Below are 27,963 nucleotides of genomic sequence, written 5' to 3' on the forward strand. Positions count from 1 at the left end.
CCAACTGTATTTAAATGTTAATGTATTCTTGTGGTCTAAAAAGTATATAAAAATAAATCAAATCATATAACACCATATTATCCTATTTGTGTTTTAAGGAAAGGCTCAGTAAAAATCTGATTCACTGAAAAAATGTTAAACATGTAAAATCACATAACAAATTAAATAAAAAGACAAATATAAACATGATGATTTGGCATTCATTGTTTTTGATGGTCGCATATACATACATTTTTCATATTCATTTGTAACCATTATATACACATGTTAAATAATCCTTGACTGTTATACATTTGATACTGACTGTCATACAAAATATACAATAGTTCTATATTTCATATTTCTCAATCCTAAAGTCCTGTTTTATAATTTGTTAAAAAATAAAACAGTAAGATGTATAAAGACAACGGGTGACTGGTGTTGAAGATTAAACTCTTGAAATGTGTCTGGCTTAAAACACACGACTTGGCTTAAAATAATCTTACATGTATCAATGTAACTCAAGTTAAAAATGGACACAATGACGGAGATAAGTAAATAAAAACAAAGATCAGAACTGCATGCCAAAATACAGGTAAAAAAATAATTGCAATGTAAGATATATTAAATGTTTTTTGTGTTTGTTTTACAAATTTTTGAGTTTCAAGCTAATTCACAGGCTATACTTCAGCATTTACCTTTGGTGCTATCCACTGACAGATCTCTTCAGAGAAATACAACATGTATATGCCACTGAGTTGATCTCCAGTTCATTCATCCCGCAATGTCCACTGTGTCTTCAGTTTAGTTACACCACAGATGCTCCTTAATTGACACAGCATTACACGGAGTAACAAAGTGAGATGCTGGATCCTATGCGCTACACACAAAGATATCTAATGTGGATGGCAGCTGTTATTTCTGCAGCACAAATGGATGACCAAGATCATTTTTTTTGCTCCCAACATGATTGACCTTTTAAAGGACATCAATGTCATTTCAAGTCAAGTCATACGGACGCATGAGCACTGAAATGAAACGCTCGCACAGCCAGTCTACACTGGAGGTGGTCCGTTAGTGTAGCTGAGCATCGGGGAGAAGGAGTGAGCAAAGTTGTTGGATTGAGCACAGTAGTCCTCCTCGGTCATTGGCAGCAGGAAGGCAAAGACCACTAACAGGAGCATGACGAGCTGGAGAGGCAACGCCACCCAGAGGACGCGCCGCAGAAACGAGGATCTAGGAGCCGTCTCCGAGTCAGAAGGGAAGGAAGCGGATCCAGCGTCGCTGCGAGACCTGCTCAAAACACACGCATTCACAACACAGCAGCACAGACTGGCGTTTAGTTTCTCACATGGATCAATGAGAACGAACAAAATCCTGCTATCTGTTTGGACATCTGAGTTCCCAATTTTAGACCTGTGTAATCACATCACAACGGCCTTAAATGGGTTTTTATTTTCTGCCCACAAAAATAAACTCAGTGAAAATAACTGACAGATTAAATTAGTCTAATTTAATAAACAAACTTTACTTGAACTTCTCAGTAATCTCATGTTCTTCTCTCCATACGCCTCATTGTTTTTGTGCTGTCCACCAATTTTCAATCCAAATAAGACCTCAGTTCAGCGATAGAGGAACTGCGTGACAGTGCTTATAAGCACCATGCTGTGTTTCTAAGACATTGCCAACGTGGTTCAAAAACAATGTCAGGACAATGTTTCACACTGTGATCTACATGCTGACTGACACTGGGTGGCTAAACACAGGTACAAAGACACACAAAAGCATACATACTGTACAATCCTGCACCAGACAAATACATTTAATATGTGAGCTTGCATTCCTTTGCAAAGGATGTTAGGCTAAAAGACAAAAGGCATGCTGCAAGTATCAGCTCAATCGTAACATATGTTTTAAAAAGGACTCTTTGAAAGTCCTGTTGAAAAATGCAAAGCAGGCAAGAGGAGCAATAGCACTGAACCGGCCTCTTTGACAAAGTAGTTTAGGTAAGCTTTTCTGAAGGAAGTTTGGGAAATATGTTCATTTGCTTTCCTGCTGAGAGTTGGATGAGACGATTAATGCCACTCTCAAATCTGTGTGTTAAATAGGAAGCTAGAGCCTGGAGACGGTTAGCCTAGCTTAGCATAGGACTGGAAGCATGGAGAAACAGCTAGCCTACTTCCGTGGTTCCAGCGCTAACAAAAAGAGCTCCCAGCTGAAAAAAACAAATTTCCCAAAGTGTCATACCAGTTAATCGTATCATTTACAGTCACCATCACCCTCAGCACAACTGTCTTCTTTTAGCCTCGAAGGTTCGAAGCCACGGGCAGCTAAAGGGAATTAATCTACAGCAGCTCAGTCACACTTACCTACTGAAAACAGGCCTGCAGTACTCTCTAAATGTATTTCATTAAAATGATCCCTGACTCCAGGAATGAATGGACATTAATGATGTATGAACTATACTCAGGATGTCCTATGTTACCAAAAGTGCCCCTTACCACTTTACAAATGGAGACCTGAGACTCACAGATGACAGACTGAGGGGGGAGATGGTGGATAGTTGGTGAGATAGAAGCAGCAGCAGCAGAAGAAGAAGAAGAATTGTCACACACACACACACACACACACACGCATGAGAGAGCGAGAGAGAAAGAGAAACTGCAGCCTTTGCATTGTTCATTGCAGACATTTACTGGTTCGGCAATTTGAGAAAAAGGGTGTGTGTGCTCAGTAACAGCGAGGGAGTGTTAAACATAGAGAAATATTTGTGTTATGCGTAATAAATGCCCTCTGGTTAGCGGTATTAAGCAGCCAAGGACACTGCCGGAGAAGAAGGCCTTGCACCGTCCGTTGTGAAACTCTTTTATCAAGGATGTGTGGGCTGCATTGCAGCTCATCACCGAGCCTACACAGAGCATCTAGACTGACAGAAGATGATGGAATTCACTATCATGAGCTGCTAATCTGGCACAAAAACTGAAATTGGGATTTTTTTGTTATTCTTTAAAAACACAGCTGTTGTTGGGGAGGATTAGAAAGTGCATCATGGGCTGATGAGTTCCATTATCTTCTGGGTGTGCTAGAAACCAACAGAAAGGTACCTGTGCTGTGGACTGCTCACAGAGGGTCCAGGCTGTGACAGACTACATTTGCCCCGTTGCTGTTTGCAATGAACGGGGGGGGGGGGGGAAGGTAAAAGAAAGAAAGTATGTTTCAGTCCAGGCAAATCAAGACAAAGCTACCGATGAAAAGAAAACTCCCAAAATGAAAGAAGAGCAGCAACAAAATCATATGTGAAGGTTGATTTTGTAAACCGTGGTAACAAAGAATCTGGCTTTTTCAAAGTCGGTGACTACTTTGAAGTGCTTCGTCTTGTGAGTGCAACAAACCTATTGCAAATAGGAAGCTAGGAATTATGCAATGTGATGCATGGATTCTTTGATAACAGTGACATTCAGTAACACACACATAATATAAGCAGCGACATGCTTATTTGGACTGATATCAAGATACATAATGAATCAATACTGATCCTTGCAGCCTACAATACAAAACATATACGATGTCATGCTTTCTACATCATAAAACCAGAGCTTATAGGCTTATTTTGTATATTTAGCAGTTTCATGAAAGCCAGTATTCCTGAGAGTAAAACTACAGAGATCAAACCAAAACTAGACTAAGAATGAAATTAGAGGAAAGTTTATTTGGGAAAAAAGATTTGTAGGACAAGTTTTTTTTTTTTGTGTTAAAATATTGGAAGAGAAAAAGTGATAGCTAGGGCAGAAAAGAAAAAGTCATCCAAGGAAGAGAAGAAGAAATAAAAAGTTAGAAAGAGAGGTTTCCCTAGTTGTCTTGCAGGATTTTGCTCTTGGAATAAACATGCACGAAGAGTAAAAGGCTGGAAAAAAGTTCAGAAATCAGAGGGAGGGAGTGTAGAGCAGGGTGTGGAGGTGTAGAAAGGTGTGAGGAGAGATCTTGGGATGACATGGGTGAACATGGCCTTCAACGTGGGCATTTGGGGCACAAGTTACTGTATGCACTGTCTCAGAGGGGTAACCGAACACCTGGCTTCACATACAGCAGCATGTACAGGTAGATGAATACGTTACCGATCGTCGTCGACTTGGCGTACTCCTTCCTGATAAGGGACTGAGGGAACCGGAGGTGTCCAGCTCATCAGCAGATGACCAAGATGACAGATCCTGTCAAAGGAAACGTTTACACAAAAGAGAGATAAAGCAAGAGAGAGACACATGAAATAGTGGTAGGCAAGTAGCAGCCTTTCATTTCATAAATCCATTTCAGAAATCGTTGTAAATCTACAACACTGCACAGGTGTACAGTAAGTGAAGATCTACCTGTTGACTGCTTGTGATGTCCAGAATCTTGGCCAGCTCCCTGAGGTCTCGGGTTACTTCCTTAAGCAGCAGTTTGAGGCGGTTCCCAATAACATGAACCTTCTCTTTGGCCTCCAGGCAGTCGCTGCCCTGAGAGTTGACCAGCAACTGGAGGGACATGTCTTGCAGCGAGGCCACTTTGAGCTGAGAGTCCAGCAGCTCCAGACGGATTTGCTGTGGGGGATTGTGAATTTGAGACATGAACTCTAAAACTGTCCAATAGAGGGTAACTCGTAACGGGCAAGACAATGCACTGCAGGTGTGGGATGAAGAGCCACAAAGGCTTTTATGTGAAAGTTAAAATATGACCCAAAATATCACCTATCATTGTCGTGTTTATATATTTACATATACAATAGTTTCTGTACCGTAAGTGTTTTATGATGCTCGTGGAGAGTGTCACTGTCCTGGATGGGGTCTATGGGAACCACCTCATTCCTCCTGCGGTCAATGTTTTCCAACCAGAGCAGCAGACCATGACTCATCTCATGGAAGTCCTGTAAGTCAGATCAGAAAAGTAGAGCTTCAGCTGCATGCATGACTACAGCTCTATGAAACAATCTCACATTAACTCTCAGAATAACTGCTCCCTGTCTTAATCCTGATGACTGGCACCTACTTGACACTGCATGAGAGCTTCCTGTAATGAAGACCTCCACTCCTCCAGTGAGCTGCCCAGTTTGTCCCAGTGGTTGTTCATGTCTTTCAGTTTGGCCTGCAGCTCTCGGGACTCCTCTGTGGCTGGCTGCACAAACTCAGCACTGCACAGATTGATGGACAGCACGATAGCTTTGCGCTTGTCATACGCCTTCTGCAGCTCCTGTAGACAAACATTTTATTTATGTTTTGGCTTTAACAGACAAAAAAAACAGTATATATTTAAAAGAGATAACTCAAAATGATTAAAACATACCATGCATAGGTACTACCAAAAAACAACAAAATAATACCTTGAGCTTTTTGATGCGCTGCTCTATCGTCTGGATGTCCGTGCTGAGGTCCAGCCTCCGCTGCTGCTCCAGCTCTTCCTCCGTCTCTCCCAGCCAAGTCCAAACTTTGTTCAGGTCAGAGTTCAGCTGCTGCCACTGCTGCTGGTTCTGCTTTGTGCGCAACTCTTTGCTGAGGTCCTGAGCCTGCAGGAGCTCCCAGCGCTCAATCACTCCTAGATTACAGGGAGTAAGAGAAAAAACGATTCACTATCCAAGCTGAATTCACCAGAGTTCTGGAACATTTACACATTTCAACCTTTTCTTTTCATGTACATTCATTTAAATGTTTGGTAATGTAGGATATATGCACGCAGGATGGGTTGAGGTGTCGTATTACCTGATGTCTGGGACTCTGAGCTATTGGGATCTGCCAGTCCAGACATCGTGTCTTCCTCCTCCTTCAGCTCAAAGCCCATCCTCTTCACTGTGTCAATACTGCCCCGACACTCACCCAGCAGCCGCATCTACAGAATGGATGCATGTCAGGTTACACGATGCTATTTGCATAGTGCAATCAGTGTAAGCTTATTATATTACATATTTCATGATAAGACATACATTTCAACCTTATGACAAAGATTTTGTAAACTGGATAATCAAGTAAGTCCTACTCTAAAGTAATATCATTGGCTGGTGATAACATGACATTACTTAAAACAAACATTTATGAAGTATTTGTTTTTGGCCTCATTTAGCTGTAAGAGCAACACATACATATCCCATATACGAGGCATCCAGCTCTGTGCCTGTGGGTGTGCGGCTGCGGCCGCTGTCCATTTGTTGCAGGTGGAAACGGCTGGAATCCAGAGGGTGAACATGTGAGTCCGTAGAGGCAACCTCTCCTGTAGACACAACATCAACTGGTCATCTTTGCTGATTATGATCATGTATTGTATTATAATGGTTACTTACAATATTCTTACACCCTAAGAAGAGATAAGGCCCCGTTCAGACAGAGAAACACAAGACTTGGAGAGTAAAGTGAGTTGAAAGAAGAAGAATTGGTTTGACTCATGGTGCCAAGTGATCCAGCTCACACACTCCTGTCCTGCTTATATTAGGAGTCACGATCTTTAACTTCAAAAGCATTTTTTTCCGACACAATGTGCCTCTGTGTGAACGGAGCCTTTAAAAAGTTTACTTCAAACAAATCTGCAATCCCTTCAGCAAGAAGTTCAGACTTGTTCATTTGTGACGATAAAACAACATGCTTCTCTGAAACACAAATATCACGTCAAACAAATCTGAAGGTTAGCTACACAGCACACTCAAACAAAAGTAAGAAAAGCCAGTTAGAAAGAAGGGTTAGGCTGAATTCCATTTCAGTTCTGCTGAATTAGAAACCAAAGCAGAAAACGGTGAATTGAAGAAGTAAAAATGGAATTGACCCTGTCCCTCGGTGTTAGAAAGTGTTGCTGTTGGTTACAGCGTGTGCCCAAAGTTTGTATAAGAGAGGAAATCAACACAAATCAAAGTCCAAGCCGGTGATTAGGCTATAAGTGTGGGAGCACTCAGTGTGCAGCTGTTATTTCTGGACCCAAACACTTGTGACATGCTGGGCTCTGCTGTTGCCTACCAGTGGAGGACCTCAGTGATTGTTCTGTAAGTTTAACATAGGCCTCTGGGCTCTCTGGGATCACTACATCTGGAAGAGACATTATACAGTACACACATTCAGCAGTGGGCATGACACTGTTTGACTCCATGAACTGATTAAGCATGTATTCATCTGCTGTTGTATGCACCACCAGATGAATGGAGATCGCTTGTTATCAGTCACAAGAAAATACAGTGTATCGACAATAAGTTGTGTGCCAAACGTTAATCACCCTGCATCTAAAATAAACCATGTCAAGTATTAGCAAATTCTCCTTGGTCCTTGGTTATTGTATGTTGTCACCAATGTACGTTTTATGAGCAGGTTCTAGGCTTAAAAAAGCCTATTAGAACAATCAGATCTATCATACTTAACAGTGTTTTAGTGCATATTGTCTGGAATTTGATGCTACATGTGATTTTTATAAGATATTATTTTTCTACCACTTATATATACTTGCTAACATTTGGTTTCTGTAGGCAAACTCTTATTTTCCACCTGCTGAGGTAGCGCAAAGGTCAAAGTTGGCCATTGAACAGCACTTTATGACTGTTTGGCATTTAGTGTCTCGCTCAATCACACTTCAGCTGGACTCATGCAACGGGTCACTAGATAACGAATTGAACAGTGAGGAAGAAAAATATTATTCTGCTACACATTTGTATAATTCTGCCTTATTCTTATGAAATACTTGATAGTTTTACCACTTCAGGCCTCAATTATTCAATTATTAACAATTATTAAAGGCAAACAACCTGAGGAATTTGGAGGACAATTCTCTTTGGTGGAAGTGCTCACAACTCAAATATGTAACCTGTGACCACAGACACTGCATCAGGGATCACAAGCCAAAAAGGTTGGGAACCACTGGATTAAAAGATGCTCTCTCTTTTCACCAAAAACATTCTCCACAATTCCTCATACCTCATTGTTATAAATCTGAAAACTGAATTTTAAGCAGAATGCTGTGTGTGTGTTTGGAAACTAACCTGACATGGCTGAGGTGGGCCGCTGGAGGAAGTCTCCCTCCTCACTCTGCTGTTCTCTCAGGGCCCTGCTGGCGCTCTCCAGCCCGCGGCTCAGGTCGTAGTCGTGGTCCCACTCGAGGGGAATGGAGTCCACGCTGGCTGGGGTGTCCCTGCCGGAGCGCTCGGTCCGGAGCTGGGCTGCCAGGGAGGCCGAGCGGCCAGAGGAGGGCAGGGGTGACAGGAAGCCATCCCCCAAACGCTCGCCCCATGGTAGGCTGGACAAATCACCAGGCTCGTCCAGCTCCAGCTCCCGGTCCGAGAGTGAAACTTCGGTATCATCGTCTGCAAGCTGAAGAACAAGCACAGACATAACATATTACAGCTTTAAGTCTGTAAAAAAAAAAATTTAGACTCACATTTAGTGCCTGGAATCAAGCCCCATTAGATAGTGAAATCATGGTGCAATAAAAATATGCAATTTTTGCTATACTCTCAATCTCAGGTCTTACAGGAAGCCGAATGAGCTTTTTGTAGTAGCGCTCCACTCGACCAAACACTTCCTGGCAGTAGCGCTGCAGCTCTTCCAGCTCCTCCTCGATGACAGCAGCATCCAGAGGCTCGTTCTTCTCCATCAGCGCCTCTCCCTGGTGGAAGATATGCTCGATCTTGGCTGTAGTGAGGGAGATCTCCTGTTGGAAAGACTGTGGGACCGAAGGAGGAAGAGTACAGATAAACAAATCCTCAGTAATTCTGTTTTTCAAGCTGAACACAAGATCCTTTCACAGTCTCAATTTCTAAATGCAGGACATTTCCTAGATGTTAAGTTCCTGATTTGATTTAATAATTTTAATTCTCAGCGTGACTTGTGAGATGCACATGTCAATATAAATGAATTAAATCTCTAAGTATGATTAGCAAATACTTTCCGGACCATGCTGCTCTGGCGCATTGTGACAAACCTACCCTGAGTTGTTTGATCTTGGCCTGAATGTCACACTCAGAGAAGTGTTCGATGTTGGTCAGCTGCAGGTCCATCTCTGTCAGCCACACCAAGATGGCGTCTCTGGCTGTCTCAAACTCCTCTCTCTGACTAATAAAGTGCTGCACGTTTGAAACAGAGATGCTGCTGTTAGAATGACAGTACAATGTACAACAATGTAAAACAGGCAGATCACAAATGCTACCGTCTAACATTAAAGTGAGAAGAAAATTAAAAAATGCATGTGGAGCTTGAACTTTGATTTCAATAAAGCACTCATGAATGCATGTACCTTAAGCCTGCGGAGGATGGATGCCACCCTCTTCTGCAGGTTGTCCCATCGCTGATTGGCATCGTTAGCCATCTCCCTCAGACGACAGGAAGAGTCAGTGCGGTTTTCTCTGGCCAGGCGGCGATATTGCTTATTGATTAACTCCAGCTGGGTTAGGCTTTCGTGGACTTGCCTCTGAAAGGCCTTCAGAAACACAGAATTGTATCAATATGGTCCTTATCAACAGCACCATCCTACTAGTTTTTAGTGGTATAGACGATTTATATACCTCAAATTTCTTAAGTTCCTCCTTGGCTACAGTGTACAGTACACCAGAGGAGTTGGGCAGAGCAGCAGTCTTTTCTGAAGTGGCCAGCCACTCCTCAAATCGTGCAAAGTCATCCAGGAATTTCTGCCATAAACGCCACGTCTCCTCAATTCTATCAGAGGGAAAACATAACATTTACATACAATAATAACAATGACCTATTTTCCCTCCATACTATTACATATTACACTCTTTGATTTCGTCCGACATCTTACTTGAGTCTCCTCTCCATAGACAAGGCACAGATGCTCCTCCAGCGGCGATCAAGGCTACGAGTCGCCTGCTGGATGGAGTCGCACTCTGCATCGGTGGCGCAGGCGTCACAGTCGTGCAGAAGCACCTCACACAGATTCAGCACAGACGCAACTCCCGTACTGTGTTTCTCTATGTCCCGCTGAAGCTCCTGAGAGGTGAGAGGTGAGAAAAGAGAAACAGAGAGTGAGTGCAATAATAGGATGATACACAGGGAGGGAGGGAGAGAAAGAGAAAAATAATGACATAATGAAAAGATAATGACTTTTGATTAGTTTAGATAATCGAAAAAATCCCAAAGATGAATACAGTCAGAAGAATCCCCGACTAATAGCTATAATAATGTGCTAAAGAACCACAAAACATAATTAATTCCAAAGGAGTTCTTGATTTAGCTGTCCCATTAAATAAGTGCTTCTCTATTTGAGGAAAAAGGAGGAAACTTAGATCCATGCAAAGATGAGAATGTAATACTTCTCAACAACTACCGAAACTACTCAGTTCTCGTTTAAGGTACTATATCTACAATATAGTATTTCATATGTCATGCACTGTACTGTACATTATGTTACCTGCTGCAGATCAAGCTTCCGCTGAATCTCCTGGAAGTCGCAGGAGTCGTAGGCGATGGGTTTGGACAGCTCGGCCTCGATGTGGGCCAGCCAGGAGCGAAGGCTGTTCATATTCTTATCCAGCTGCTGCACGGCCACGAGAGTTTCTCTCAACTTCTTTACTCTATTAAAATAAATAATTCAGCTCTGTCAGTAATCTTTGATGCAGTGTGCACTATTTAAGCTTCTCAGGTGTGAGTGTGTGTCTTTTTCACCTGGCTCCGATGAGATCCAGGAGGTGCTGCCAGCGGTCGCTGACTTTGTTGAGTTTTTGCTCGATTTCAGCTGCTTTGTTGGTGTGACTGGCTCTGGCCAGGCGCTCTCCCAGCTGGTGCAGCTGCAGCTTGTTCTCCTCTGCCACAGTGATCTCCTCCTGGTAGTCCTGAGACACAATACAACACAAATAGTGCATAAAAAAAAAAGTTTAAATGCTTTACTTAAAAGCAACAACGTGACAATGAGAGTGAGTAGCATTGTGAAGTAAACCCGTATATTTAAAGAGGGAGTAAAGCAAATCATGAGAAAAAGCAGACATCAACTTGGTGATTCGAAGTTTGGCATTAGCTGCATTTTTTAAAATTGTATATTTTTGTTTACCTTGCGGAGCTTCTCGATCATCTCTTCAATGCTGATGTCTCCATTTTGGGAAACCTTGCTCTCCATGTTGGTGAGCCACTCGCAGAGCTCCTTGTACTTTTCGTTGAATACCGTCCACTCATTCAGCTTCTCGCTCACCTGCTGCCGGCGTAGTGACAGCTGCAGAGGCACAGCAATATATATTAAGCTAAGTACATCATTGTGCAAAGTGCATAATAGCAATCAATGAATGCATGTTGAATTGTAACAAGTGCATTCGTGTCAAAAAGTCTCAAACGGAAGCAGTGTTAGAGATCACTGCACCATGACTGATTCATTTGCGTCAAGCAGCGAGTGTGTGCTTCTGTGTGTTTCCTGTTTGCGTATTTTTTCTACTCGACACAGGATGCAACTCACAACTTTGAGGTTTTATTTTGCATGCAAAAGAAACTGCTTTGCTGAATTTGCTGTGAAATGCCATTTTGAGTTACATTTAAGTAATCTAAAGAACAGTGCACACTATATTCATTGGTTACAGCTTCTTTAGAACTGTGCAAATCAATGTGAGCATATATTCAAAGAGGAAATGCCTTTTTTTACCTTGCATTTCATGAGTCATATAAATATTCTGTCATTTCTGCATATGATGGTGAGCTGTATTAGATGTTGGCGAACTGACACCGTCCATACCAAAGTGTAAGTCTTGTGATTTAGTTTGACACTAGCACCACTGTTTGGTATCTCAAGGAACTGCAGAAACCAGAGCAGTGTATTAGATAGTGACACCAGATTAGATATGCACAGGCACTGTTTGGTGAACTGTACCTGGTGCCAGATTTCGTCCCATTGTCGATGCAGCAGTTCAATTCGCTCCTGCAGGGCAGACAGGTCCTCAGCACTGATGTAGCAAGACAGGGACTCTCGCAGCACATTCAGATGGGCCAGATCACCAGTCCAGCCATCAAATGTGTTCTCCAGGTCCTGTTATTGAAAAGTTATTACCATTATTAAAACACCAATTTGTACATCTTGCAGACAAAACATTTAAACAATGTAAAAATAAATCTATTTATATTTCAGCTCAACGGGTGGAACAAATAACTCTATACTGATTCAGCCTTGTGTTATTGGTATACAATGTTTCCTTTGTGTAAAATGACTATGCAATGAAAAGCTTTTTACCCTGCAGCGCATCTGCTCAGCTTGCAGATCCTCGTGGTGATCAGGAAGAGGCTGAGAGAGCTGCCGTTTGAAGGCTCGAAGTTTTTCCAGTGATCCACCAATACCCCTCTCACACCTCTCCCAGTCCTGCACATTACACAAACAATGGTTGCAACTGCATCAGTAGTATATCATTTAGAATTAAACAGCAAAATAATAGTTGTTTTTCCATAAATTTGTTTGGCATTCATCATTTAAACCACAAGTAAAAGCTTTTTGAAGTTTAGAAAAAACAAAAGCAAGGCATACAAATATATATAATAGTATCCCTTCAATGTCCCCTGAGGTTCCCTGTACTCCACAAGTTGCTGGCAATTTGTCTGATTTACCCTTAACAAGGTGGCAAGCGCTTTCTTCTGTTCTTCCAGGCAGATGCTGGCATGTTTCCATCGCTCCTGGATATCAGTAAGCTCTGTCTGCAGGACCACCTCCGCCCGGCTATCAGCCGACAGGAGCAGTTGTCTGCCGGCCTCCACTGTCAGGATGTAGCTGCCCTGCTGACGCTGCAGCACCTTTTCCTTCAGCTGAACCAGAAAGCACAATCGCACAGACCTGTCAATCTCCTGCCCGACCTCTTTTACAGGTGGAGTTTATCACATCAAGAAAAATGAGACGCTATTGATTTACAAGATCCCTCGGCCACCGATCTGCCTCAATTCCTGATGTAGCTCAAGTGCATTTATTCTCTCTTCATGGAACAAGACTTTGATCTTAAGGGTATTTTTGCCAGAATCCACTGCATAATACGTCTTAGTCACCCTAACAAAGATAAATGTCTGCTCTGGGGAGATTAGTGGCTGGACTAAACATAAAATGTGTGTCTTTCTGTCCAGCACCATCAGATAAATCTGAGATGTATGACGGGATGTGGACTCTGTAGGTTTTTTACATTACATACCTGGACAGCGTCCAGCATGGACCGGGCTTGTTGCAGAGGCACGGCAGTCCCTGCCTGAAGGGCTTCTGCAGAGTGGGAGACCTCCACCAGCCATTTGCGCAGCTTCTCCACCATTTCTCTGTAGCGCTGCCACTGTCGTATCAGACCGTCAATGATGCCTCGCCTCTGTTGAGCACGCCGCACTACGCCCTGCCACTGGTTACTCAGGAGAGTTAACTTCAGGTTGAACTCATCTCTGCAGGAGAGGGAAGTTGTTTAATTGTCAAAGGAAGACTTATGATAGATTTTTTTTTGTAGTAAACAAAGAGAAAATGGATTTACAAGGTTTTGCAATCTTCTACTCACAGTACAATTGTATACAATATTAAACTAACAGATTACAAACAATGTGATTTTGGGCTCTTTACCTGTCATCCACCTGACCCTGCTCCAACATCTTCTGTCCATCGCTGATGATAGAGTGGAGGATCTGCTGGCGACTGAACATCTCGGCTTGGAATAACTAGAAGACAACATATTGATGATTAATGATTATCACAATTAAAATAGCAGCTGTTTCAGAGTATTTTACTTCAAAGGGAACTCTAACCTCATGAGCTTTTTGCTGCTCAATCAAACTCAGGTAGTTCCCAGAAATTTCCACTGCCAGATTCTCTTCTGTTTGGACCAAGAACTCCATCCATGTTTCACACTTCTCCAGGAAGGTCTGCTGCTGCAGCAGGAAGGACTGGAGTTTGCTACAAGGAGCAAACAAAATACATAGTTTTAATGTCCACCCATTCCATCATCTCACTCACATTGGACATTGGCCTGCACTGAACATCTGTGTTGTTTTAAATGTTGTCTTGAAACTGTGCTGGGGAGCGGCATTTATTTTCAGAAATGGAGATCAGCCTTTTTCTTTTATATTAACCATATATTCCTGTCATACCTGAATCTCTCTGAGGTCTGTGCTGAGGCTGTAGACCAGCTCCTGTTGAGGTTCTGCATGCGCTTGATCTCTGAATCGTTGAGAGGGAGCCGGTAACCCAGTTCATTAAGACGCTCCAGTTCAGGAGCCATACTGCTAAATTTCAGCATGAGCCTCTGTAGAGGACAAGAGGGAAATGTTACATTTCTTTATTACAGGACAATCAGTGAAATAGATTATTTCAAACTGACAAAAGTAAAAAAAAAACAACCTTGAGCCCCTCCATGTGGTCTTGGATGACTGTCGGGTCGGTGGAGCCGTTGGGATCTTGCACCTTCAGAGCCTCCTCAGCTTCAACTATCCAGCGACCCAGTGAATCCAGCTGATCGTTAAAGATTTCATAGTCCTGGACTCCAGTCTAGTGTGGAAGACAAACGTCAGCAATCCATAAGTGTAAAATTCATGATTCTGACTGGATGACTGACTACTAAAAATGGACAACTTGAAGTCAAAACTAGTTACGAAGCCTTTTCTGTACCTGCAGCGTGGTGAGCTGTCTGGTGAGGGCCTGTTCCACAGCAGCCAGCCGCTGGGTGAGAGAGAGGTGATCTGACTGGATGGCAGATGCTGCTGATGTGTCCACCTGCTGTTTCAGCTGCTCTCCCAGTTGTTGGAGAACTTGCAGGGAGGCCTGCACTGGCGCTTGAGACCGAAGTACCTCCTGAGACAAAGCACAAATACAATTTAGTGTAAAGTATTTTTTTTCATTCAAAACTAAAAGACAAAATCCTACATGGAATCAATAGGGAGGCACACAGGAGGAATAATTCCTATTATCTATTTATTTCACTTGAGGAACATAAACAACATTCTGCAACCATGTTGCAGCAACACAGAAACAATTTAATTATTTGTGGCGAACTGGCTTTCATAGTAAGGTCACAAAACACACACAGACAGATGCTGAACAGTTGTTTAGATGCAAAATGAGTCAACAGTGGCACAGCTGTGGCCTCACTCACGCTGCATTCATGGATCCAGTCGGACACTTCCTCGTCAGCGATGTCTTTGCTGCAGGCGAGCTTGAGGAGCTGGTCTGCCTTTTCCTCCTGCAGCTGGCTGCTGCTGCAGCTCTGCTCGTAAAGCTCCTTGTAGCGCTGCCATAGCTGAAGCAGGGCTTTGCTGCTTCTCAGACGCTCCGCAATCTCCTCCAGCAGGCCGGTCCATCTGGGTGCAAATATGACATGGATCAATGTAAGAGATAATGAAAAGAATCAGAGCACGATTGTACTTTTTCTTCTACTAGATCACCTTGCATTGACGTCCTTAAGGGTGTTGTTGAGAGAATCTGATACTGAAGGGTGACACTCCCTTAGCAGTTGGTGGGTCACAGCACCAAACTTTCTTAGGCTGCTCTCCTGTTTCTCCAGTTCCTCTTGCAAATCCTTCACAGGTAACAGAAACATACAGTGCTTAATTCAGCTGCAAGAACTAATAGTTTTTGAGACCAAATTCAGAAACATTCCCTTGATGAGTAACTTCATCGCAACATGATTTATGAAATCAATGTAAACAAATTCCTCTGGGTGACAACAGGCCAGCTGACAGGTAAAATAAACATACCTGCAGACTTTGCACCTGCAGCTGAACAGCCTCCAGGGATCCCGTGAGCAGGCGGAAACGAGAAACAGAGTACCTTCCCTCCATCAGATAGCCATTGATCTCTTCTGAAGCGCGCTTGTAAAGACTCCACTGATCAAGTACTGAGCTCAGGCTGATTTTTAGTTGCCCAATCTGTTAAAAGTCAAATAAAAACACACAGTGACATTCAGTGAATTGTTGAGACCATGCCCAAACGGACAGAACCAGCCAGAGCTGAGTAGAACAGAATAGATGGGTGTTAACGATGTACCATATAGAAAACAGAGTAGAAAGAGAACAGAGGAGATTACCAAGTGGTCCAGGTTAGCCCAGGTGTGATTGACACCCTGGAGTGTCTCCATGACGATAGCACAGGCCTCATCGGTCTTGTTCTGGACCAGGGCACATCCCTGCTCCTCCACTCTCTCTAGTTCTTTCTCTTTTTCCTTCACCAACTCTTCCATTTCCTAAAAGTTACAAAATATGGACGCAAAAGGATGTGATGATAACAGCATGTAGGGGTATTTACGTGTTTTGATAAATCAGTATCAGCACAGTAACAGAAGCCTACCTGGCAGTCTTTGAGAGCATTCTGCACAGATGTTAGATCCTCTATCCGGTGTTTCCTCTTCAACCTTTCTTCCTGAGTTGCCATCCAGGACTTCAGGACCTGAACGCTGCGCTCATACTCCAACCACATCTCCAAAAGGCTCTCCAGAAACTGAATCTGCAAGTATTTTATACAAATGATCCACTGTAAAATCCAGATTTTGCACTAATAAATGACTTTCTTCTCTTTCATTATCTAGTATCTGTGCCCATGTCCTCACCCTCTCATTGATGCGGCCTTGCAGGACCTGCCAGCGTCTGTTCATGGCTCCCAGACGCTCAGCAAAGTCTGTCTTATCACTGCGCTTGCTCTCCACATCCTGACCACTGATCTGCAACACTGACTGGTTGACAAAGTCCACAGTCAGCTGCTTACAGCTCAAATCTACTCTGAAACCCTGAAATGGAGAAAACAAGATTATATTCCAAATTAAAATGGCTGTCACAGATTCATAACTAGAATCATGCATTCCATCATGATCAAGTTTATCTACATTTTGGACACACACACATCCACTTTAATAGTCTTAATAGTCCTTTTACTTTGTAGCTAGACAAATATTCAATGTTAGAAAATGTAAGACACATTCACACTCATCAAATTTATAAAATGACAAAAAAATTATGTAGTTGACACACATTGTCCTATCAAAAATAAATGATAAAAATCAGTATGAAGTCCACTACCTTGTGTTTTTGCAAGTAGTCCTGAATCACATTTGACCCCACTGCACTCTTAAGGTTCTCTTCATTCTCCTCAATGACATTCTCCATCAATGATATCCAGTTAAACAGCTCAGAAATGGCATGGCGGGAGGCCAACTTCTCCATTTGGATCTGAGAAAAAAGGAAACCCATTAAACCAGCATTTTAAACAACCGGGGAGCAACCTTGTGTGAAAACGTCTGTCTGGCAGTGAAGCAGCAGAAAGGGGTAATCCTATTTGCTCTGGAGCAGCTAAGCCTGCTCAGTCGTGCTGCATGTGACGATACCTGATGCAGCTTCTCCTGGACCACTGGGATGCGTGTGAGCAGCTCAGTCCACTGAGTGTCAATGCGTGCCAGGTCTGACCGCAACACCACCGTGTCCACTTTCTTCAGACGCAGCAGCTGGTTGCCCTCGGTTATCACGGAGCTCTTCAGGCTGGACTTGCCTTCAACTTCCTTTGAAAACTCCTGAGACAGAAGGGGACGAGAAGCCACAGCTAGTATGCCATCAAAGGTTTATCTTATGACGATATTTAATACTTCTATTGCTTTTTGCAGATGACACAGCAAGATTATTACTACTAAAGCATCCATGACAAGTACCACTACTGACCAGGGGTGAAATAAGTACATTTACGAAAGTACAATTTGAGGAACTTGTGCTTTACATTTTTGTTACTTCATACTTCTGTTCCACTACATCTCAAAGGCAAATATTGTACTTTTTACTCCACAACATTTATCTTATAACTTAAATTACTTATAAGTTTCTTTTTAGATTCTGATTATTAAAACAAAGTATAACAAATAAATTATGAGGTAATAATATAGATTAAACTACCCATTAAAAGTAGCACCACCTTTACCCGCCGCAACACTAATGTATCAATAATTATAATCCAATAATCTATAATATGTCATTCTGAAATGGGCCATTCTGCATCATGAGTCCTTTTACTTTATATATATTTTGATGCCAATACTTGATGATTTTTTTGCTTAAGATTTTGAATGCACTTTGACTTTTAATCGTAACAAATATTTCTACAATATGGTATTACTACATTTAAAAAAGTGAAAGTAGGAGTACTTCTTCCACCACTGCTACTAACACTATTTCACTATTTTTCAATTATAAAAAAAAATGTTTACACTAATAAATATTATTTACTAATAAAACATTTTTCAAAAATGCTATTATTTTACATTAAAAGTATGCTCTTATACAATAAGCATATGCTGTAACAGTGTGAATACAGAGAAACGTATATTATTTAAATTGTATACTGTAGTGTATATATAAACTACTGTACATAGACACAGTCTTGCATGTGAATATAGTTGTATGGGCCTGCATATGCTCCATATGCAGTATTGTTGCTCAGTTATGAGCACGATTGCCACAAAGCACCAAGGTTGTGTATAAATCAGTATAAATGTCTACTAGTTGCAGCACTGCTGCTGCTGGCTAAAAGCCTGAATCTCCGGATCAATAAAGATACAACATATGCAAAAGAAAACAAATACAAACTGTGGCCTCACAAGGAAAGCAGAGAGATGGTCTCTGACAGTCTCCAGCTCCTGCGGGACTAACACCGCCTGCGTATTCCAAAACTCCAGACGCTCCAGAGCAGACTGCAGCCATTCGCTAAGCTCTGCACACTCCCTCTGATACCTAGAGGAAAACCACAATACAATCACAGAGCAATGTCATGCAATGACAGTTCAGAAATCACATGTGCAGTCTTTGTTTGCTAAGCTCCCCATTTTAAAGACCCTACTTAAAGACAATGTTTTTGATATCATAGCATTTGGATTTGATGGCTGAAAAAAAAAAAAAGGTTCTGATTCTGATGTATTTCTGACCTGGTCCAGTGTTTTAGGATGGCCTCCAGGCGCTGTAGTTCCTTGTTGACCTTGCTCGTGTTATTGAGCCAGTGTTCCCCCAGCAGCGCGAGTTGGTTCTCCAGTGCGGGAGAGCACACTGACAGCAGGAGATGTTTGCCCTCATCCAGTACCTGGTGAAGCTTGTGCTGGTACTCTGTCAGTCTGCCCTTTAGACCCTTTACAGAGAATGGAAGCGGAGCAGACAATTAAATCTTAGAGCAGTGACATTGTAGCTCGAGTGGCACCAGCTGAGAAGGTTTGGGTGAATAAAGTGAGTGAGACTGAGTGAGTGAATTAAATAAAAGTAAAGCTAATCTTTCCATAGTAAAACAGCACTATACCAAAATGCTCAGAGAGGAAAACAAAAACATATCAAGTGTGCTGGCCTCTTGAATTCCCTTTGGTCCTCCCAGGCCAATTCCTACTTTTTTGACGGTATCGTAACAAAACAAGGAGGCCTATGGAGACTATTTAGGATCATTATGCTATATCCTAAAATCTGATGTCACCTTGTACCTGATATAATGAGATTCTGTCCATGAGTCTTTCTTCAGTCTCCTCCACCAGGCCAACAGCAGGAATATTTCCTTCTACTGCCTCCAGTTGGTGGTTCAGACTTTGGTAATCCTGCACCAAGCGGCACCAAGTCTGGAAAAAAGATTACAAAGGATATATGAAATGTAAATAGCTGACAAGTAAACCTTAGAGGAAGACGCTATAACACTAAAGCAGCTGCTGTGCTCTCTCTTTATCATAGAGGAAAGAAAAAGCTTCCAATACATTGTGTGTAAGATAATCTTCAATAGCTTTAGTTTTAAAGCATAAGTAACTATTCTCTATTCCTTTTAAGTCAGAAACATATATTAAAAGCAAATTTAAATAAATTGCCCAGATTTACTATGACTTTATCAGTATGCTTTCAAAAGAAAATCATGGTTAACACAAATAGTATTGTCTCTCTCACCTCCAGGATACACTCCAGCTCAACTCCTTTACTGTGTGCCTCTTTCAGGACGCTCTGAGCCTCAGCCAGTGTCTCCTCCAGGGCCTGACTCTCTTTGGGAAGCATCAGGACGCTGATTTTTCTGAAGAACGTTTCCGTTAGAATCATATGGGACTCCAGACCCTGGAAGAACTCCTAGAAAACACAATCAGAAACACACGCACACACACAAACACATCATTGAGCAGTAGTGTATCTCCAGCATTAATAGCTGTGTTTTCACACTGTTGAATTAAGCCTTCCTCAGCTTAACAGAGCTCCAAGTTGACCAAACCTTGTGTTTGTCCAGGTGATTCTGGACTTCCTCCACAGAGCTGGCAACGATCCTCTGATCGGCTGCCATCTTGTCTTTCGCTGTGTCCACCAGGTCAGTCAGGTCCTGCAGAGCACGCTCGTACTGCTCCTTCAGAGCCATGTTCTGGTTCAGCCCACTGCGCCGGGAACCCACCGTCATCACCAGCTCCTCATAGGAATCCTGAAAACACACACAAAGAATATAAATAAGCTAAAGCTAGACCGAGCAGCTTTTGCTGCATGGTTTTCAGACTGAACAACTTTTTAGTGAGAGCTGTCAGTGATATACATTACCTGGAGTTTTAGTATTTTGTTTGCTGATATCTGATCCGTCTGTAGTGCTGCTCCTCTGGTTTTGAGCTCCGTAATCCTCTGTTCAAAGTCTTTCAGGCTCTCCTCGGCACTGGCAATAACCTAAGAAAAATGACATTCACAACGATTTGTTGTTCTGTAAGAGTTGATGGGGACAAGCAGTGTGTGTGTGTGAATGTATGTCTGTCAAAGCTTTCCTTACCTCCAGTTGTTTTGAGGCTGGTCTATCCATGGCTCCAGCTAAAGCCTGCAGGATCTGGCACTTTGTCTCGATTAAAGCAGTTTGGAGAAGTTGCAACTCAGTCTGTATTAGACAAAAGACAATTTATAGAACATATATAATACTGTACTGTACATATATGGCTATAAAGACAGTTTCATGTGCAGACCTGGTAGGCTGTGAGCTCATGTGCTCTGGTCCTCATGTGGTCACAGCGTTGCCCCAGGGCGCAACCCAGAGCTCCCAATCGCTCTTTCAAGCAGGCCAGGTTGTCCTCGAGCAGCGATCGGTCCTCTTGTTTCAATCCTGAAGACCCAGCTAGCAGAGCCTGGCTGAGCTTCACCTCCTCTGTGACATGCCTCACATCGTTCTCTAAGGTCTGGGGGAAAGATCAGAAACAGTTAGGGAGATTTAAAAATTAAAAAAAAAGATTATATCCATAGAGTAGATACACTGTTACTTTAATTGTCAGTGTTACTCAAACTCCAGCCACAGTATCACTGTATAATTCATCAACTTTGACTGAATATGGGTACTACCAGATTTGCTATTTAAAAATGTCTGCAATAATTAAAGAAGCGGCTGAAATGTGCCTGATTGTACCTCCTGCTTTTGTAGCTGGGTCTCTGGGTTTTCAACCAGCAGCACTGAGCCAGAGAAGACGTTGTTCTCCACACCATCCAGCCAGGAGGAGGTGGATGACACAGCTGTGTAGAGCTGCTGTTCCATCTGCACCACCTGTGCCTCACCATCACCGGGCTATGTACACACACGAGTGTTGCAAATTTCCGTTGACACACGTTGAATTACATATCTTTATGTTGCAATAGAATGGATTAAAATGTTAGAGAAATAGTAAAACCTGAGTGGTCATGTCCTCCATTGTTTGTCTGAAGCTGTCATACAGAGTATTCAGGGAGGATTTGTTAGCCTGTGTTTCTCCTTTAAACAGTGATCCAGCCGTGGTCATACGAGAAGCTCTGGAGTAAACCTGCAAAAAATAAATCGACGGACAGTCCCTGGCTTTAGAAACAACAATGTGAATACACTTTACTTCTACTTTATGCTAACAATAACAACACAACAGGATTTGTACCGGCTGTTTGTGGTCCTGCTCCAGGGTTTTCTGCAGGAGCTGCAGCTTAGTTTTGAGCTCTAGTCTCAGGCTCTCCCATTTCTGCCTCATCTGCTCTCGAGCAGCCTGAGATTCCCTCTCAACCAAAGCTGCTGGTGAAAATGGCTCTGATGTACTGCAGGGTGGGTGACAAAAACATGAATTAATCAATGTTCCATTTGTAATCTGTCACAGGAATCATTACATACGTTAACTGAACATTTAAACTATTTGATTTGAGCTACACCTTTATATAAAATACCTGGCATTGCTGGGCGAGGCCTGCTGGATGAGGATCTCCTCTCCTATGCTGGCCACTGACTGAAGCAACTTTTTCTGTTCTGCAAGCTGCTCCTCCAGTTCCTAAAAAGAAAGGAGATTATAATTTTAGTACTAAAATAAGGAAACACTACTAAAACAAGGAAACAAAAAAATATTGGAAAATGTACCCTCTGTCTCAGTAGACTGTCCTGGTGTTGTTGGGAACGTGTGGTCCGGGCTTGGACCAGCCAATCCTGAACGCTGGGACTGTGAGAGAGGCTGGAGTCTGATTCACTGTCTTCCTGCTCCTGCAGAGAGCCCTGTAGGACCAGACAATGTATTAGAACATATTTAAGTAATACATATCAGCGCTACGCCATAGTGAAATTTTGATTCAAAAGTTTTGCAAATTTGTCAGTGGGTGTGAAGAAAGGTGCTTTAGCCAGACAAATATTCAATATTCTCTTAGCTGATCTGTCATCTTCTGTTATGATTAGCCGGTAGTTATGTATATATGGTGGTGTGAGTCAGAGTATAAAATATTCTTTATTGTGCAGTTAGAAAGACAAATACACATGTGATTTTGGAAAATGTTTTTACATCGTAAACAAGGTACCCACAGTGGGGACTGAGCTTAACATGATATGGTATAGGCCCTTTTCACAGCAGCCATTTTTACACGTCATTGCAGGGTAAACAAAGGTGTAATTAATGACACTAATTATGACCCTATGATGCTCCATTTAGGTGGATCAGGGCTCTGATATTGTGCATGCTGGCTAACTGGAATGACTTTGACACACTAAATTGAACAGGACCTTAAATAATTTAATCAATTACACCTGTGTTTACCCTGCAATAACATGTCAAAACATGTTTGGTACCACCTACACACACACATTAGTGGATATCAGCCCTGAAAGCATGTAGCCACCTCACCTGGATGTCAATCAGCTTGTCTTGTAGCATCCTCTGCAGCTCCAACAGGCTGCCCTTCAACATGCGTAACTTCCCGGCCAACTGCTCAGCGTCCTCTCTGGTCTCTGTCCGGCCCTCCAGCAGCAGGTTCTCACTGTGCATGGACAGCTCTGACAGGGCTAGCACCTTCTCCTCAATCTCCAGCAGCATGTTCTGCAGCAGCAGGAGGAGAGAGGCCAGCTCAAACATGGTGTCTCAGCACCTACAGCAGCTCCTCTCTCTACACAACAGACCTTCCAGACAGACAGGGGTCAGGGTCTGGCTGAACCCCCTACACCAGCAGCTTTCCTCAGCCACAGGACAATGAGAGCTCTCCCTCTGCTCTCATCCTTGGCCCAGCTCTCCGGCCTCGTCTCCTATGCAACATATTACCACTAATCCTTCACGCTCCATGCTCTACAGCAGACATGCTCATGTGCACATTCAAAACTAATTCTCGTCTACGGATCACCATTCTAAGTCCAGACCGGTTGACGACGCCCATCAGTGAATGCTGTGCCCAAGTTTGAAGATACATTTGTTTTCTAAAGCATTGCCGCTACCCTGCTATCGATAGCTTCAACAGGTCTTTCTAAGGCAGAGAGTAACTCCCCCTCCCTCCCGCCTTACGCTCCCCATTCTCTAGGATTCACCTACTAGGATATTCTAGCAGCTTTATCACCGAGACCAATCACAGAAGTGGGATCTATTAATCGTCTGAAAGCCACAACCTCTGACTACTCCGCCCTTTGCTGCTAACAGGCCCCAGTCAAACAGAGACAATTGCATAATCTGCTTAAGACTAGTGCTACAGTCGCTTAGGAGCCCAGCCATCTGAATGACCCTCTAACTCCTCTAATGCTCTTGTTTACCCACTGAGCGGTTCCTGTCCTGCTGGGATGATCCATATGTGATAAAGGAAACTAAATATATTGAAGTACAAGACGGATGTAATTAATCCACCGGCAAATTTACGTTAGTGTGCTGACCAGAAACAATGGCTGAACAACAAGAAAAGAAATACTCATTTTAGAAATACTGCCATATATGTTATTAAGCAACCTCGTAGTCAGATTCACATATGAGTTACTATAATAATTCAAATACTGTATGTTGTTTGCGTCCATTGCTCTGACTGAACAGCAGGGGGAGCTCTTACCTGACATTCAGAAAGCTGATCCTCCATATCAGCCTCCTCTAGAGGTTTAGGTTCAAGGATGAAGGTTACGGCACTGCGCATTCTGGTCAACCACAGGTCCAGGTCGTCTGCCTGGGTGTGATAGAGCTGTATGGCCTGTTCCTGCTGCTGACCCTCCAGACGGTCACTGACTCGCTCCTGGGGCAGAGCACATCACATTTCACTCATCACATCAGTCTATTAATTCAGTAATAGAGAAATACAAAATAATTTAACAATAAAGCCCGACTATTAGCTAATATAACTAGTAACGTTATATCACAACATTAACAAAAAAATACCTCATATATCTGCTGTTTCCCTGAAGCCTTCATGTGGATAGTGGCCATCCTCTCAGCTAACACAGCCAGGGAGGAGTGCATGGCCAGCTGGTCAGCCACGTCTGAGTCCGCAGCATAAGAGGCCAGATCCTCTGTGAAGCTTGTCTGCAGCCTGTCTATTTCCTCCTGCACACTCTGGATCTCTTTTATCAGACCCTGGAGTGAACAACATTGTTATAGGTGTTGCATTCTGCTTATTTATTGACTGTATTTTCATTTATATGTTGGTCAAATGAAAGTATCATCTTTTTGAGGCATGTAGATACTGTGTGCAATACAATCAATTTCACAAATTTGGATATTAGAGACGGAGCAGTAGTTCCTTTTTCAATCCAGCTAGCTTCAACAAACTAGTTAGTTAATATAGTGAAACAATGATGTAATGTCGAGATGAATAATGTTTAACTGTAAACTCGGATATTATAAATGCAAAACAGGGTGAGCCAAAGAGTCTCCCAAAATCATCATTAGCTAAATATAATTTTCTTTGACATAGTTCGACAAGTATACATTGCATTACCATGAGTTCTTACATCATAATAAAAGTCTCCCTACCCTGTCTTTCCATCAAGCCTTCATTGTACTGCAATGACTCACCTTGTGTGCCTTAACGTGGCTATCTGGGCTTCTGTCTGCCTCCAGAGGCTCACTCAGTTTGGCCTCCAGAGCTTCCATTTTAGAGGAGATTGACTGAAGTGAACCCTGGTAATGCTGTTGCTTTTCAAGAGCTTCGTACAGAGACCTCTGCTTCTCGCTGATCTGTTGGAAGACCATTAAGTGGACCATTTAAAAGAGCTTATCCTGAAAACAGTCACTGAGAGATTCAACAAACTACCAAGCTGATGTCTTGTTATACACATACCACGTTCTTTAAAGTCTCCCACGAGCGCTGCAAGTCATCCAAGTTGGCCACGGACTCAAATGACGGGTCATATAATTCTTGGATTGGAGCTCTTGTGAGTGTTCCTCTTCCCATCTAAAAAAAAAACATTCAAACAGTGCCATCAGCAGTTAAGAGATAGTAGTTATGAAACAGATGGCAGATAGAAATACTTCTATAAAGCCACTAATTCACTGTCAGTCATGATGAGCTTGCGGGTGCAGGCAGAGAATAGATATGGATTATAACTCCCCTTGGTTTGTTTTTGCCTTCTTCTTTTATTAATTGCATTTATTAATTAAGCGTGCTTAATTTAATTACAGAGTTAACAGGAAAGATTATAGATACAATTAAATAAAAGATTATTCATTGACTAGAATGAAGAAAATATAAATTTCACAAAGTATGTCGAATTTTAATGAAAGACCAGAATGACTGAACAAAGGGATCAAGAGGAAGAGGGAAGGCGGATACCTTGGTTATAGTGGCTTCAGTGTAAGTGATGGGAGAAGGAGAGCGACAGACAGGAGGAGAAGAAACCTCGCTGTTAGTGCCCTCCTCCCCAGACTCCTCAGTTACAGGAGACAGGAGGGTGTGACAGCGGCCAGCCGTCATCTGACACGCCATGCAAGACACATTAACAGAAGAGCACACATGCAAGATGGGTTGGGAAAGATTAATAATATGCTATGTGTTTTTTTAGTTAAAAGTGGCACAATGCACCTTTTAAAAAAACACATATTTTATAATAAAAGCAGGCAAAAAGCTTTCATTAGTAAGATTAAAGGAATAAAACTCTTCAGAACTCTTTAAGCTTGAGCAAGAAATAGCAGAATGAGTGCCAGCAAACTCACAGCAAACAGTCAGCACCACTTTGTTATGTGGTATATTCTGTTCTCTTACCATAAAGGCTTGTGCTGAAGACTTCTTGGATTTCTCCGCATCCATCTCCTGCAGCCCCTCAGGCAGCCCCTCCACATCACTCACTGTCAGCAGCATGGTGGCGTGCTTGGCCTTCACTGCCAGCATCTTGCATTTTGAGTTCAGTGAGGCGATCTGCTCTTGGTAACCTTTGATCTTCTGGGCCAGTTCCTATTCAAAAATAAAAAATGAGGATTGCATTGAATAAGTTGAATAAATACAGATGTTACAGCACATTGGATCTGCGTCTAGTACTGCTGCTATTCGGCAAAAGGGACATCATTTTGATGCCTAACCCTTGCGATGTTCAATTCACATGTTACGTTTTTGGTTTCCAAACTTATGAACACATGCAAGCATGTCACACTTTATTTGTTATGCCTGTATTGCACTGATGACCTATCCTGGGTTACAGTGGATTAAATACGTGAATTAATGTATTGTACTTCATGGTGAAGGATCTGGGCCTGCAGCTCCTGGATGTTGTTCGTGGGGATCGGTCGGTCCTGAATCACACGGTGTGCTTCCTCTATCAGCCCCTGTAGGTCTCTCACTTCCTGTTCATATTGTTCGTACTGCACCACTGCCTCCTGGATCGAGAATGAAATTGCTTTGTTACTGTCAGACGAACAGGTTCAACCTCCAGAATTTAAAAAGAGTACACTTCTTAAAATATGCAGAGAACCATATGAATCCTTCATTTCAAGTAAAATCTTCTTTAATCATCTTAAAGCTTGTTTACTTGGCAGAATTGTGACTCAAGCTGCTAGTCGGGCCTTTCTACAGACACCATGCATTATGTGACAATGCAGGACAATATGGCGTTACTGTGCTGCAGCAATAGTGTCCCCTACTGTACCTGTAGGATGTTGCATTGCTGAATGGCCACGTGCTGCAACTGACTGGCCTCTTGCTGCAGACGCAGCGCTGTGCGACAGATGGCAAGGTTGGGCATCACCTCCTCTGGGACCCGCAGAGCACTCTGACACAGCTGCACTGCCTGCACCTGCTGCTTGAAGCTTTCCATATCTGCCAAGAGACGCTGCAGAAACAGGGAAAGTTTACATTGTGTAAAACTGTTCGCAAGCTTTAATGTGCCAAGTAAGCATCCAAGGTGCTTTCTGACAAATTACAGGACGTATTATGGATTATTCTAATGTGGTGTGGTTACCTGTCTCTGAGCCAGCTGTTCTTTGAGGCTCTGGCGTGCCAACTCTGGTGAGGTCAGTGTGGCTTGGACCTGCTCCAGAGCAACATGTAGGGCCTTAACTTCATACTCCAGGGCTTCCATACTCTGAGGACACATAATACATGAGTCAATTATACAGTATATTGACTGCAAGGTATGAGATACAAGTATTAAAACTCATTAAGGGAAATACTACTAGTCAAATAAAATTAAAACATGATTGTAAATGTTACAATCAAGTAATAGATACTAAGTCTTTTTTTTCTCCGTACCTTATCTGCATCCTCCAAGCTCTGCAGTCGTGTCTTGATGCATTGCTGAAGCTCCTCAGTGTGTCGACTAAGTTCACAAACCTGCTGGCTCATAGACTCGACCTGCAGCACCTCAGATAGGAGATCCACCTTCTCTGCCATTGATTCCAGGTCTCCATGGAGCTCCCGGGACTCACGAAGGACAGCCTAAAGAACA

The 27,963-nt window shown here is 42.6% G+C and overlaps 1 protein-coding gene across 5 annotated transcripts in view; it reads right to left on the minus strand.

The window, feature by feature from the left end:
- Positions 1–200: 200 nt before the first annotated feature.
- syne1b (spectrin repeat containing, nuclear envelope 1b) overlaps positions 201–27,963 on the minus strand; it is a gene marked incomplete at its 5' end in the record, with an annotated part of 75,317 nt that continues 47,554 nt past the window's right edge. For all 5 annotated transcript variants that reach the window (XM_079174768.1, XM_079174767.1, XM_079174765.1 and 2 more), the window contains 60 exons: positions 201–1,272; positions 3,084–3,142; positions 4,095–4,187; positions 4,344–4,556; positions 4,751–4,879; positions 5,002–5,202; positions 5,333–5,544; positions 5,709–5,835; positions 6,086–6,213; positions 6,948–7,016; positions 7,958–8,285; positions 8,446–8,637; positions 8,900–9,037; positions 9,208–9,390; positions 9,476–9,626; positions 9,730–9,917; positions 10,339–10,501; positions 10,593–10,759; positions 10,975–11,133; positions 11,779–11,934; positions 12,136–12,261; positions 12,504–12,698; positions 13,073–13,307; positions 13,480–13,574; positions 13,662–13,809; positions 14,004–14,158; positions 14,254–14,400; positions 14,521–14,703; positions 15,005–15,209; positions 15,294–15,427; positions 15,606–15,776; positions 15,935–16,090; positions 16,195–16,350; positions 16,454–16,630; positions 16,920–17,069; positions 17,225–17,407; positions 18,482–18,614; positions 18,806–19,002; positions 19,343–19,474; positions 19,791–19,964; positions 20,104–20,304; positions 20,418–20,537; positions 20,638–20,739; positions 20,825–21,034; positions 21,259–21,414; positions 21,518–21,646; positions 21,752–21,905; positions 22,032–22,132; positions 22,219–22,350; positions 22,970–23,161; positions 24,147–24,323; positions 24,467–24,661; positions 25,103–25,264; positions 25,368–25,481; positions 25,860–26,000; positions 26,289–26,477; positions 26,753–26,896; positions 27,166–27,348; positions 27,478–27,600; positions 27,768–27,953. In XM_079174768.1, coding sequence (XP_079030894.1) covers positions 1,035–1,272; positions 3,084–3,142; positions 4,095–4,187; positions 4,344–4,556; positions 4,751–4,879; positions 5,002–5,202; positions 5,333–5,544; positions 5,709–5,835; positions 6,086–6,213; positions 6,948–7,016; positions 7,958–8,285; positions 8,446–8,637; positions 8,900–9,037; positions 9,208–9,390; positions 9,476–9,626; positions 9,730–9,917; positions 10,339–10,501; positions 10,593–10,759; positions 10,975–11,133; positions 11,779–11,934; positions 12,136–12,261; positions 12,504–12,698; positions 13,073–13,307; positions 13,480–13,574; positions 13,662–13,809; positions 14,004–14,158; positions 14,254–14,400; positions 14,521–14,703; positions 15,005–15,209; positions 15,294–15,427; positions 15,606–15,776; positions 15,935–16,090; positions 16,195–16,350; positions 16,454–16,630; positions 16,920–17,069; positions 17,225–17,407; positions 18,482–18,614; positions 18,806–19,002; positions 19,343–19,474; positions 19,791–19,964; positions 20,104–20,304; positions 20,418–20,537; positions 20,638–20,739; positions 20,825–21,034; positions 21,259–21,414; positions 21,518–21,646; positions 21,752–21,905; positions 22,032–22,132; positions 22,219–22,350; positions 22,970–23,161; positions 24,147–24,323; positions 24,467–24,661; positions 25,103–25,264; positions 25,368–25,481; positions 25,860–26,000; positions 26,289–26,477; positions 26,753–26,896; positions 27,166–27,348; positions 27,478–27,600; positions 27,768–27,953 — 9,657 coding nt within the window. In that variant the 3' untranslated portion in view covers positions 201–1,034. The remainder of the gene's footprint in view (positions 1,273–3,083; positions 3,143–4,094; positions 4,188–4,343; positions 4,557–4,750; positions 4,880–5,001; positions 5,203–5,332; positions 5,545–5,708; positions 5,836–6,085; positions 6,214–6,947; positions 7,017–7,957; positions 8,286–8,445; positions 8,638–8,899; positions 9,038–9,207; positions 9,391–9,475; positions 9,627–9,729; positions 9,918–10,338; positions 10,502–10,592; positions 10,760–10,974; positions 11,134–11,778; positions 11,935–12,135; positions 12,262–12,503; positions 12,699–13,072; positions 13,308–13,479; positions 13,575–13,661; positions 13,810–14,003; positions 14,159–14,253; positions 14,401–14,520; positions 14,704–15,004; positions 15,210–15,293; positions 15,428–15,605; positions 15,777–15,934; positions 16,091–16,194; positions 16,351–16,453; positions 16,631–16,919; positions 17,070–17,224; positions 17,408–18,481; positions 18,615–18,805; positions 19,003–19,342; positions 19,475–19,790; positions 19,965–20,103; positions 20,305–20,417; positions 20,538–20,637; positions 20,740–20,824; positions 21,035–21,258; positions 21,415–21,517; positions 21,647–21,751; positions 21,906–22,031; positions 22,133–22,218; positions 22,351–22,969; positions 23,162–24,146; positions 24,324–24,466; positions 24,662–25,102; positions 25,265–25,367; positions 25,482–25,859; positions 26,001–26,288; positions 26,478–26,752; positions 26,897–27,165; positions 27,349–27,477; positions 27,601–27,767; positions 27,954–27,963) is intronic.

This window comes from Pholis gunnellus, assembly GCF_910591455.1.
Source record: "Pholis gunnellus genome assembly, chromosome: 15".
Lineage (NCBI taxonomy): Eukaryota > Metazoa > Chordata > Actinopteri > Perciformes > Pholidae > Pholis > Pholis gunnellus.